Below are 12585 nucleotides of genomic sequence, written 5' to 3'. Positions count from 1 at the left end.
GGATTTTACAGCCGCCTTAGAAGCCACTATTCAGCTATGTAAATCCTTCGCACATGGCACTTCAAATTTGCTAGAGCGTGCCTCCCTATTAATCATTTAAATAATATTATATATCTAAGTAAAAACTAAATACTAACTAGTAGGTAATTTAGCGTTAAAAATTTAGAATTAATAAATTTATTTTTCATGTAATTTCAAGTTTGAATCTTGTGGTTGTTTATATTGATGATTATTAGAGATTTATCTGATTGTTAATTTCAGGGCCCGTAGAAATTAGTTGTGATACGCGTAAATTGATCCAAATATCCATGTAAATAAAAAAAAAACTAGAAAAAAAATACACAAAAGTCCCTGCACACCCTTTTTTTTCCTTTCCGGGCAAGTTCAATAATGTAATATGCAATTAAATCTAAAATGTCAAAAATTCCTCCAAGTAAGAGCCACGTGCCATTTTGTTTTCAAGAATAAAAAAGTTAATATATAGTACAAAAAAAATGTCTAGAACAATTTGCCCGTGAAAAATATAAAAACACCTTAAATGCAACCGTTATCGACTTTCCTAAGAAGAATAAAGATATCAAAAAATTGTTCCCAACTAGAATGTTCTTTGAATTTATATATACAGTAAATAGCTCATTTATTTTAGCTTTTTAATCTTAAAAATAAGTTTTTTAAAAATATTTTTAGTTGTAGTTAGTTAAATTTAAATATATATTTGATAAAATTTATAGTTGAAGTTTATATGTAATAAAAAAAAATATAAAATGTTTGAATAAATTTTTTTAACTTTCTTACAAATAGTAAAAAGAAAACCAATAAGGATTTTTTCATAACTTCAGGCAAATATATCAGGAATATTTATGAAATGCAGTTAAAAAGTTAAAAAGAGCATGTAAAAACTGCAGCACAATAATTATGTATTAAACTGAATTTTTTAGTGTATCCCGCAACATAAAACTCAATTTTTTTAAAAATCAAATATATTATAAAACATAATTCACCACTAATGTGAAAGCTATTGGAATACAAACTTAGTTTTAAGATGTGTTTGAAATTGTGATAGAGATAGTAATTCAAAATGTTTTTTTATTTAGAAATGTATTAAAATAAATTTTTTTATTTTTTAAAAATTATTTTTAACATCAGTATATTAAAATGATCTAAAAATATATAAAAAAATTATTTAAAATAAAATATTTAAAATTTTAAAAAATATAATTTACACTGCATTTCTAAATACACCTTTTGAATTTAGTAGTGAAGAAACAAGGAAAATCATTTCGCAGACGGAATAATACAGTGACACCTATTACCACTACCTTGCTTTTGACACATTAAAATAGTCTTTAATTATTGTGGAAATAAAAAAAATAAAGATAAAAAAAATATATTTTTATATTTTTAAAAATACATAAATTCACTCTAAAATCATTTTAAAAACATATTTATTTATATATTTTTTAATTAAATATATTTATATCTCTAAAATCATCTTAATTTTTTTTTATCAGATTAATCAAGCGTTACCCAAATGTGTCCTAGTGAGTAGTGACGGAGAAAAGATTTTCCATTAAATTATGTTTGGTGGTTTGAGATATTATTAATGGAATGCTTTAATTAATACGCAAAAGGTCAAATAATATATTAGTCACAAGAAAAAGATTTTAAGTTACCCATCCCAGGGGTGGAATTAGGGGGCCTGGCAGGCCCCGCAAGCAAATTATTTTTTCCCATACTTTCCTTTAATAAATTAGATTTTTAGTTCTAAAAATAAAACAATTTAAATTTTAGCTTCCTCTAAAATTTCTTCTCCAATTTTGCTATCTCAAGCTAAAATTACTAACTCCACCCCCTGCCCATCCTCTATCTTTATATGATCAAGTGAAGATTGAATTGCAATCAATAAAATTACTTGGAATGGAATGATGTGAATCACCATGTATCATAACTACCACCCATGCATATGAGCTCAACCTTTATGTTTCTGTATATTCTCAAAGCGTGCAGCATGCAAATTCTCTACCGTGCAAATGATTGCTACCGGGGACTGTATTGAATGAATTGTTTGGGATTGTGGTAATACTGATGATTTAAAATATTTTTTATTTAAAAATATATTAAAATAATTTTTTATTTTTTTAAAATTATTTTTAATATTAGCACATCAAAACAATTTGAAAAGATAAAATTTTTTTATTTTAAGCAAAAAAACAATTTTCAAAATTTTTGAAAACGAGGACACCCGAAGTCTAAGTAGCGGTTCTGGTTTAAAGCGTTTTTTATTTGAAAATGTATTAAAATATTTTTTTTAAAAAAATATTTTTGACATCAGCGTATCAAAACTATCTGAAAATATAAAAAAAATTAATTTTTTTTAAGAAACACAATTTCAACAGCGTTTTCTAACATTGCCTAAACTACACGAGGGTTGTTGAGATTTTGAAAGTACTTTTCATTCGGAAATGTATCAAAATAATGTTTTTTTTAAAATATTTTTGACACGACATATCAAACTGATCTGGTAACATAAAAAAATTAACTTTAAAAAAATTCAAATTTTTAAGAAACACGATTTCAACTGCGTTCTCAAACATTGTCTAAGCTACACGAGGGTCGTTGGGATTTTAAAAGTGTTTTTTTGTTGTAAATGCATCAAAATAATATATATTTTTTTAAAATTATTTTTTATGCCAACACATCAAAATAATTTAAAAATATAATTTTTTTATTTTTAAAAAATACTATTTCAACTACGTTTTCAAACACTACACGAGATTTTGAAGTTCCTAGGCACTAAACACCCACATGAACCAGAATTACAGGTACATAAGTGAAGAGACAAACACAAACATGGCATATGAGATGCACATGAAAGCACTTTCTTAACAGCCATATGCAGAAAAGGTCTCTGTCGTCAACTTTCAAGAAAAAAAGTGTAATCTTCCTGCAACATATAGCTGGATCACTGGCGACCATACTCAAAAGAAACAAGTGTAATTTTGCATGCGGGGGCCAGAAAAACTTGCGATCATGACAGTGATTGAAAAAGGGAGGGTTATTCACATGCACAAAGGCATCCAAGTTAATTAAACCTCACTTGCTCGTTTAATCATGCTTGGCTGTTCAATGCTAGCTATAATTAAAGTAATTAAATTGTGTTTTCTGTTAGGTTTCCACTAACAACTTTGTTCTTAACCTAGGAGGATCTTGGTGAACCCATGAAAACCAGGGGGGCCCTGTTTAAGAATGTACTCTTGGGATGAATTATGAAGATGAGTGAAAAACCATAGCAGAGCTTTTTATCCTGTCAAAAATGTTAGAACCCGGTTATTACCCGGTCGGGTTGATTACAATTTCAATTCAATTTTAATTTGTATATATAAAAAAATATTGATTTAATAAAATTTAGTTCATCTAAAAATACTGACTTAGTAATGTCAATTATATTGAGTAATTAAAGATATTTATTGACTTATATCTTGTATGATAATTTTCAGGTGGTTCCAATAAATTGTATTACAATTCAAGGATGGTTACATGTTCTAAATCATTTTTAGCATGAATTTTAAAGTATTCATTAGTGAGATTAAAAGGTAATTAGTGACCGTTTAACTTGAAACCTTGCTCGAGCCAGGCAGTTAATAAAAAAACTTGATTTTTTTTTTTAAAAATATCTTTTTAATTTTTTTTAAAAATTAAATTAATAAACCATGCTTTTAAGTTTTAACAGAGTCCACCATTATTGTAGCTAAAAAAGAGGAGGGATATTGCCCTCTTAAAAAAGGAAAAAATGAAGAGGAAAGAAAGGAAAGCAGCCAGCATTTTTATCCTCTCCTGTTCTAATTAAAGAAAACACAACCACAATTAGCGGCTGATTAATTAAAAAGTGGTCAACCATAAATCTGTCCCACGTTGTGTTTGTTATGCATGGCACATCATCTGCCTCATTTGGCAAGATACAATGTCAGCCGTCTGATCCTTGATTGATTCATCTAGTCAACGACGGCTCGGTTGCTAGGAAGCGAAAATCAAGGGTGTTATTGACAGGTAGTGGTGGGCATGACAACACCTGAAAAGACACACCGACATGATCTCCAGACAGTTGGAAAAGCAATGCTGAGTTGGAATTAAAGTTCCTTTTTATTTTTTTTTATTTTTCCCTTTTATTTTCCTATGAAATAATAACTAAAAAGAGGTCTGCTTGATTATAAAATTTTGCTTTTTTTAGCGGGGTCCTTTTTCAAGGACTAATGTACCCCTCGGCGCTGAAATGCCGCAACCTTGCCTTCATTTTTGTCAATTTTATAATTGAGAAGGGTAATTATGGAATTCCAAGTACACTAATCACGATTTCCTGTTTAACAGGGTTTCTAATCTCAAATTACCACCACTAGCAAGGCAACTGTCCTGTGAAAAAAAGGAAGGCAAACATGGTCAAAGACAATACAATGAATTTAGGATGGGAATGCCCTATTTTTTTTTTTAGCTAAATTTCATTTTTTTACCTTTTTATTCCCACTTGTTTAGAAAAATACTTCAGAATATCTCTAAAATAGAAAAAAAAAACAAAATATTAGGGTTTAGTTACATTGATAAGTTTTTTAATTGAAAGTATTAGTATTTTAATTTTTTAAAATGAAAAAAATTATACCTTAGCATATGAAACTAAGATAAAAATTGATATTTTTTTATATCATTTAAAACACAAAAGCTAAATAAATATTTTAATCATATATGGATGAATCTTTAATGTTAAAATACATTATTTAAAAAAAATTACACAATACTAACCATGAATGATAAGCAATGAAATGGTCAAATTGAGATTTGAGAGATTGGTCAAGAACCTCAACAAAAATCCCACAATTAAAGGCTTGCCTGACCAACATGCCCTTGGCCTAGGACGAGAGGCCAAATGAGGCATTCTAACAAATATCAAGGGCATATCCGTCCACACAAATAAAACAACCGAAAGCGAGCCAGCTGTGTACACAATGAGCATGACGCGTCATGGGGTCCGTAGATCAGATGCTCGAAACCAACGGCCAAGATCATCCCAAAGCAAATTTGAAGTTCATTTAAGTTGAATTTCATCCGAGGCTGAAATTTCATTTCACATCTTCCCCTTTTTTAAAACAAGAGGGCGGGTACCTTGAACAAACGCTCACATACAGCGAAGGAAGAAAGAAACACAAAGAACAATTCAGTTTTCTGAACGGTATGCTGTTTGAATTTCAAAATTCTTCATCTTTCTGATCCGGGTTTAGCTCAGATTATAACATCATTGTGTCAAACCATTAAAAGATTTGATCTTTAAATGTGGGTTAATTTTATTTTGTGATTTAGCATTGCTAAAGTTTTGATCTTTGACGTGATTTTACAAAATGAAGATTCAGATTTTGATTATGATTTGTAAAAAGGAAATGGGATCTTTTTATTTTGCCTTCCATTGGGATCATCATGCTCTTTTTGTCAAAATCGTGCTTTAAATTGTCGTGATTCCCTATTTGTATAGCATTTTAATGTAAGGTGGCATTTTGAACGTGGCAGGTGAGAGGAAATGGCAGAGAGTGAGGATATTCAGCCTCTTGTTTGCGACAATGGTACCGGAATGGTCAAGGTATTTAGCTAGATTTGTTTGTGAATTTGTGATATACTTTTGATTTTAAAGTTTTGATTCTTACAGTGATATTGGTTGTGATTACTGATTTGGATTGGAAATCTCAGGCTGGGTTTGCTGGGGATGATGCACCAAGGGCTGTTTTTCCAAGCATCGTGGGTCGTCCACGCCACACTGGAGTGATGGTTGGCATGGGTCAAAAAGATGCCTATGTTGGCGATGAGGCTCAATCAAAGAGAGGTATTTTGACTTTGAAATACCCAATTGAGCATGGTATCGTTAGCAACTGGGATGATATGGAGAAGATTTGGCATCACACCTTCTACAATGAGCTCCGTGTGGCTCCTGAAGAGCATCCAGTTCTCCTTACAGAAGCTCCTCTTAACCCCAAGGCCAATCGTGAGAAAATGACCCAGATCATGTTTGAGACCTTCAACACTCCTGCAATGTATGTCGCTATCCAGGCTGTCCTTTCCCTCTATGCCAGTGGTCGTACAACTGGTGAGTGATATGGTCCATCCTCTATTTGCTTTTATGTTCAAACTGATGAATGGAAAAAATATTGTTATTGGCTTGTTGCATTGGAAGTTTTCGGAATGAGGCGGAATTTTAGTGATTGGTTGAAAAAATAAATTTCAGGAAAGAAATTTATCTAGATCATGATAAAAAAATGGAATGTCTTGGATAACTTCTCAAACCTCAATGTTTCTAATTTGTAAGTTAACACGATCTATTTTTCACCCTTGGTCATAATCACATTTGGTTTTGGGGAATTTTATATGATATACACAGGGATCATGATCATGAAAACCAAAGAACTGTCTTTGACAAGCATGTAGGTAATCCAGCTTGGTGGTTTACATTAGGGATCTTTAATTGTGGAGATAAATTAGGTGAAATAACATTTTTCATGATCTATGTGTTTTGGCTAGGTATTGTTCTGGACTCTGGAGATGGTGTGAGTCACACAGTTCCCATCTATGAAGGCTATGCCCTCCCACATGCCATTCTGCGTCTTGACCTGGCAGGTCGTGATCTCACTGATGCCCTCATGAAAATCTTGACTGAGCGTGGCTACTCTTTCACAACCACAGCAGAGCGTGAAATTGTAAGGGACATGAAGGAAAAACTAGCCTACATTGCTCTTGATTATGAACAAGAGCTAGAGACGGCAAAGACCAGCTCATCTGTTGAGAAGAGCTATGAGCTGCCAGATGGGCAGGTTATCACTATTGGAGCTGAACGTTTCCGTTGTCCTGAAGTCCTCTTCCAACCATCCATGATAGGAATGGAAGCTGCTGGCATACATGAAACAACATACAATTCTATCATGAAGTGTGATGTCGATATTAGGAAGGATCTCTATGGCAATATTGTCCTCAGTGGTGGTTCTACCATGTTCCCAGGCATTGCGGATAGGATGAGCAAGGAAATTACAGCACTAGCTCCCAGTAGCATGAAGATTAAGGTGGTTGCACCACCTGAAAGGAAGTACAGTGTCTGGATAGGAGGTTCCATTTTGGCATCCCTCAGCACCTTCCAGCAGGTACTGTGTCTATTTAGATTTGAGCTGCAAACAGAATTGAACTCTAACCTATTCTACTCGTTTTGGTATCTTTAATGTTGTGCTTTAGCAGTATTGTTTAGTGTTATTATACGTTACATGCTTAAGAACATGAATCTTTATGTGATGATTGGAAGGAGTAACTAGAATGATAGCAAAGCTTCAAAGAGACGCAATGTTGTCAGAAGTTTGTATCCGAGTTCTTGATCTACCAGAATCAGGATTCAAGCACTCGACTCTTGTACTGTGCTTTCCCAATCTGATTGGAGAAATTTACTTTCTTTTGAGTGCAGATGTGGATTGCAAAGGCTGAGTATGATGAGTCTGGGCCATCAATTGTCCACAGGAAGTGCTTTTAATCATGCAAAGCAAGAGGCTCTTGGACAAATACATACTATATACACTTTGTATTACAGAAGGCTTCTAATCAAGTGGTTGCAAAGTTATCTTCTGCATTTCGTCACCTCTTTCACTCTCTCTCTTTTTTTTTTTTTTGTGTTTTGCTCCGTCAATGTCTGGACAACAAAAATGAGGTTGAGTGGATCAAATTTAAGATTCGATTATTTAATTTGTTATTGGATTTGTAGAAGAGTTGTGTAATGTAACTGATTTGGTTTGGGTTAATTTCAGATTCATTATTTTATTGTTTCTTTAAGAAATTTTTATTAAATAAAACCAGTACTTATATTCATATTCATGCGTACTAGCAACTCAGTTCTTGCATCATTACCTTCGGTGGATGAGATTTTTTGTTGGTTTTGTTATTTACTTTCTGGTTCATCTGCCAACAATGCTTGCGTGTTGAGTGAATAATGATAAACACAAAACAAGCAGCATGTCGCTGATGATACGTTGAAATCTACTCAAGGCTCGGTGAGGAGCAGAAACTGTTATTCTGAGAAAGCGAATCCACTTAGCCATTTCTGGTCACTATGAAGTACTTCTGAGTTTTATATGAAACATCACATTCTTCGACTTTGAATATAGAACGTGTTGATGATATGCTAATAGAAATAGACCCAGCAAGAGTAGTAGTGCCATAGACAATGGACGTTTCTGTAGCATCTCTTAAGACACACGATTGTGGATGGTCCAACAAGAGTGCGATGCTAGCAAGATCTGTGCTCTTGAAATGAAAGCTATTTCGGTATAAAATATTTACTGGCACGACTTCTTGTCAGTACATGGAGTAAATTGAAAACTACACAACCATGCCAGAAGGAGCCATTGCAGCACGAGTGGATTATGGTCAGAACTGCATTTGCATGCAGAACCTGAATACTGGAAATGCCTTGGAAGCTTGAACGTTGGCTGGTAGTAGAGTATTAAAAAGGGAGGCCTGGAGAATCACAAACTTCATTCTTAATTATTGTCCTCTGATCATGTTTTATAATCATTCATTATTGTTTGTTTGAAATATTACGAATCACTTCATTAGGTTGACCTGCATCAATAGAATCAATGGAAATTAACCAGACGAGCACTCTTTTTTAATAAACATCGCGTATGAATAGTACAAACTTCAGGTGTATACAGAGTCCACATGTTAAATCCAAAAATCTGTAGCTTTCCCTCATAAGAATTCTCAACATGGAGCATAGTAATAGAGTGAAAGAAATAAGGCTCAACGGCCCACAAAAACTTGGAAAAGAAAAAGAGGGGAGGGAACAAAAACTAATATAGTAATATGTGGCAAAAAAGAAGAAGAAAAGGAATAGGAACGACAACAGAAACTTGCCAAGTTTACTCTTCTTTGACTAGACTGCACAATTCAAATGATGCTCGTTTATATGGTGGAGCGGGCATTCGCATCAATTCCTTGAAGAATGTTAAAATTTGATGGTCCAACAGTGTCGTTAAACCCTCGTACTGACATCTCTGGTGCTGATGTACTATTCCCTAGCAACTCATGGTCTATAAAGATCACAACTACTGTCGTATCATCATGAAAAAAACGCCTAATCCCCCTATCGACCTTCTTAAGATCATCATACCTCATCTCCCTCTTCCTAGCTGCCACATTTAGAGCTGTTTTGACTAGTTTCCTAGCAATTCCCTGACATTTAAATATAATAGGAGGAAAGTATCAGTGACTTGAAGTTAAAAAGGTCAAAAGGAAATGAGCTGGGAGCTAAATGCATACAGCTCGTGGATTATTGCACACAATCTCAACTGCCTCCTGATTTGTTAGTTGTTCCCACAGCCCATCAGATGCAAATATGACAAATTTATCATTGGGTCCTAAAACCCTTGTATACATGGATGGTTCTGATGTTAGCACTGGCCGGCGAATGGGTTCAGGGAGGTGAAATCGTGTAAAAGAAGGATCAAGAGAAAACTCGGGCCGCTTCAAGTATGCATCACCTATAGATCTAGAAACCTAAACAATTCATCAGGAGAAACCAACAGGAAATATAACTCATTAATAATTGGGAAAAAATTGACTGATATGCATGGGAAAAACAGAAAAAATCTAACATGCAATTGAAAATCATTTTAACTTTGAGATAAAATAAATTTGAATCAAAAAGTTCTCTTATGATAGGTAGCTTGCACAATGAACTTAGCATGTAAGATACACATGCAACATATATACTCTGAAAGGTTGAATTTCATCTCATACGATAGTGAAATGATAAAAGAAAATCCAGCCAACAACATTTGAATATTGCTCTTTTATTCCACAGCTCCTCAGAATAGGAATTCCACAAAGAGGCTACCATATTTAGATTTTGTCTCATTATGAGGATGCTTCCTAAGTGTGATGAACTAGGTAAATGTATGGTTTCAAGAAAATACCGCACAGATGGATTGCTAATCATCTTATATTAGTTTTCAACATGCAACACAATTTATGGACATTTAACACTTTAAAGACTATAAAGCCTAGAAATCTACTAGGGAAACCTTATCCTACAGAGCTTTAAAAAATTTTGCTAGTCAATTTATTTGGAATAATAATACAGATGAGTATCATATAAAAAAATACCTGATGCTGTGTGAATCGGGATAATCCAGAGAAAATGATTTGCTGGAAAACTGAAAAGGGGAGTGAGAGAGGGAGGGAGGGAGGGAGGGAGGGATTTTGACGAAGATAAGAACTACAAACTTGTATATTGCAGCATCTCTTTATCATTTTTCCAAAATATTTCAGAATCATTAGTGAAGTAAGCATGAACCAGAATTGTTTATGAATGCAAATGAAGATAATTAAAAAAAAAAGCCGACTTTTCTAGCATTGTTATACTGCATTATGTAAAAAAAATGTAAAACCCTTAGCCAGACAAATGATAAATTATAAACACCAAAATTTCTACCCACTTGCTTAATGAAGGAAATTTTTCAGATTGAAAAACAACCTTAAGCGAGAACGAACTGGAGAGACCCTAAATACTAATCATAAATTCAAAGCAAGAACACAGTGGTATCATAAGAATCGAAGCAAACCTGAATGATGCCTTTGATACGCCATACTCCACGCTTCATAACAACAATATGTGAATCATCTGGATGCAAGGACTTGAGTTCTTGTCTAACCTCTTCCATATTAGCATTATGATCTCTGGTCAGCTGCTCAGCAACTATCTTACTTGACCTACCTAGAGAACCAATTACAGCTCGAGAATCACCGAGATTAGCAACATATAGCATCCCCCTCCAGATAACTCCAACCAAACAACAAGATCCAACTGCTGCAATCAATGGTTTTATTCCACATGACCTACGGACAAGAGTAAGAAACCCATCCTCAGTTGCAGAGAAGGCACTTCTAAGGATATCTTCAGAGATGGTTCCTCTTTCTCTAGCATGCCCTGCAAATTAATAATTGCTCAAGGTTCATCACATAGAGAACGTTGCCTGGAAAAGCATTTATTGAAACACAAGTCATAAGAGTTACTATACTGTTAGTAAATACTTCACTTTATGTAATTCTTTTCCTGAAAATGAACAAAGGGTGTAGGAGCAACTACAGAACAACGGATTATGTTCCATTTCGGTAATCACATCATTATCTAGTAGATCAAGCAACCAGAGAAAGGGACATGTTCAAAACAGCAGGGTTGTCCTGAAGAAGCATCCATCCACATAACCGTAATATGTAAACCATTCTTACCATAGATCTCCAAAATTTTGCCTCCAAATACTAAACTTGACCCCAAAAACTAATGTAAAGAAACACCAGAAGCAGTTGACGTTGGCAACAAACACTTAAAAGAAATCAATTCGTCTCCCAAAAAACCAACAATCAAATTCGTAGAGAACCCAACAAAATTGTATCAAAGAGAAGTACAAATTCCTTCAGATTAGCACCAAATACAAAGGTTAACAAATTCGCCCAACCAAACCTCATAAACCAATCAATTTCATAAAAAAAAGAGTCAATGAAACTAACATAAACAATCCAAACTTGTTCTAAAGCATACAAAATCCACTTACATTAACACCATACATAAAACTACCAACCATATCACGAAAGTCAAATTCAACTCAACACCTAAGCACATGAACAAACCTAAGAAAATAACAAACAAACAGTGAAAAAAAAAACTCACTCATGAGATTTAAGAACAAATGGTCAGATATGAACCGAGAAGCATCAGGTCCACCATGCCCATCATAAACACCAATAAAAGTAGCATCACGACCAGTCTCCACTTGACTATGATCTTCAATAACCTCGTTGGCTTGAACCACAGCAAAAGAGAACTCTCCAAAAGAGTGTTTCTCAAGGTCTCTAGACCATAAAAGAGAGTCAGGAGTAGCAGAATCATCATCATCATTTAAAATTTCATCCTTGCTCATACGTGCATATCGCCTCACCGGTCTCCAACAAGCCATTGCTATCCTTTTTAGCCACGACAACATCCCTCATTTCCTATTGAGAAACAAAACAAAACCCACTTTTTTAAATCAAAAAATAAACCGACCCTTTAAAGATTTTGGCCTTGATATTGCTTGGATTGAGAGAATTCAAGATCTGGGCAGTGAAGATTGGAACTTTGAGAGAGAAACCACAAAAGAAAGGGATCAAAATAAGCCAACGTAAATAGAACAGTGAGATTGTATTACTCCAAGAAAAAAGAAACTACAAAAAATTGATGGATCATGTTGCAGAGTGAGAGACAGAGAGATTGAAGAGTACGGAATTCTGACTTCGGCTGAGAGAGGGAGGGAGGGAGGAAGAGTGGAGAAAGATCTGGACTTTTTGGCTAGTTAAGACGAAAGAGAGAGTTACAGAGAGGAAAGTTGACAATCTCTTTAGTATTTTTCTCTTTTAATTTTTTTTCCTTTTGTTGTGTTTATTATTATTCCATTATATATAATAACATATTTATGAAACCATCCTCGTAGACTCGGGCCGTATTTGTTTTTATTATTCAATATTATTTTTTAAAAAAAT

At 33.8% G+C, this 12585-nt stretch overlaps 2 protein-coding genes across 2 annotated transcripts; one reads left to right on the top strand and one right to left on the bottom strand.

Moving 5' to 3' along the window:
* Positions 1–5088: 5088 nt before the first annotated feature.
* On the top strand, positions 5089–7875 carry LOC133677426 (actin). Its single transcript, XM_062099485.1, has 5 exons — positions 5089–5218; positions 5551–5620; positions 5728–6121; positions 6553–7166; positions 7478–7875. Exons 2-5 carry the CDS (start codon positions 5561–5563, stop codon positions 7541–7543), a joined length of 1134 nt encoding a protein of 377 aa, XP_061955469.1. The 5' UTR covers positions 5089–5218; positions 5551–5560; the 3' UTR covers positions 7544–7875.
* Positions 7876–8757: 882 nt separating this feature from the next.
* On the bottom strand, positions 8758–12585 carry LOC133677425 (probable protein phosphatase 2C 68). The gene is made up of 4 exons (XM_062099484.1): positions 11738–12585; positions 10632–10996; positions 9328–9564; positions 8758–9240 (listed from the first exon to the last, which is right to left on the bottom strand). Exons 1-4 carry the CDS (start codon positions 12048–12050, stop codon positions 8971–8973), a joined length of 1185 nt encoding a protein of 394 aa, XP_061955468.1. The 5' UTR covers positions 12051–12585; the 3' UTR covers positions 8758–8970.

The sequence above is a fragment of the Populus nigra genome, chromosome 17, assembly GCF_951802175.1.
Source record: "Populus nigra chromosome 17, ddPopNigr1.1, whole genome shotgun sequence".
Lineage (NCBI taxonomy): Eukaryota > Viridiplantae > Streptophyta > Magnoliopsida > Malpighiales > Salicaceae > Populus > Populus nigra.
The sequence above is the reverse complement of the archived record's forward strand: the minus strand, read 5'-3'. Positions and strand labels throughout refer to the sequence as shown.

Coding starts and splice junctions, on each gene's coding strand:
- LOC133677426 (XM_062099485.1), top strand. CDS start 5,561: ATGGCAGAGAGTGAGGATATTCAGCCTCTTGTTTGCGACAATGGTACC. Junction 5,621..5,727: donor ATGGTACCGGAATGGTCAAG/GTATTTAGCTAG, acceptor TGGAAATCTCAG/GCTGGGTTTGCTGGGGATGA. Junction 6,122..6,552: donor TGCCAGTGGTCGTACAACTG/GTGAGTGATATG, acceptor TGTTTTGGCTAG/GTATTGTTCTGGACTCTGGA.
- LOC133677425 (XM_062099484.1), bottom strand. CDS start 12,050: ATGTTGTCGTGGCTAAAAAGGATAGCAATGGCTTGTTGGAGACCGGTG. Junction 10,997..11,737: donor TTTGTTCTTAAATCTCATGA/GTGAGTTTTTTT, acceptor ATTAATTTGCAG/GGCATGCTAGAGAAAGAGGA. Junction 9,241..9,327: donor TGTGCAATAATCCACGAGCT/GTATGCATTTAG, acceptor TTTAAATGTCAG/GGAATTGCTAGGAAACTAGT.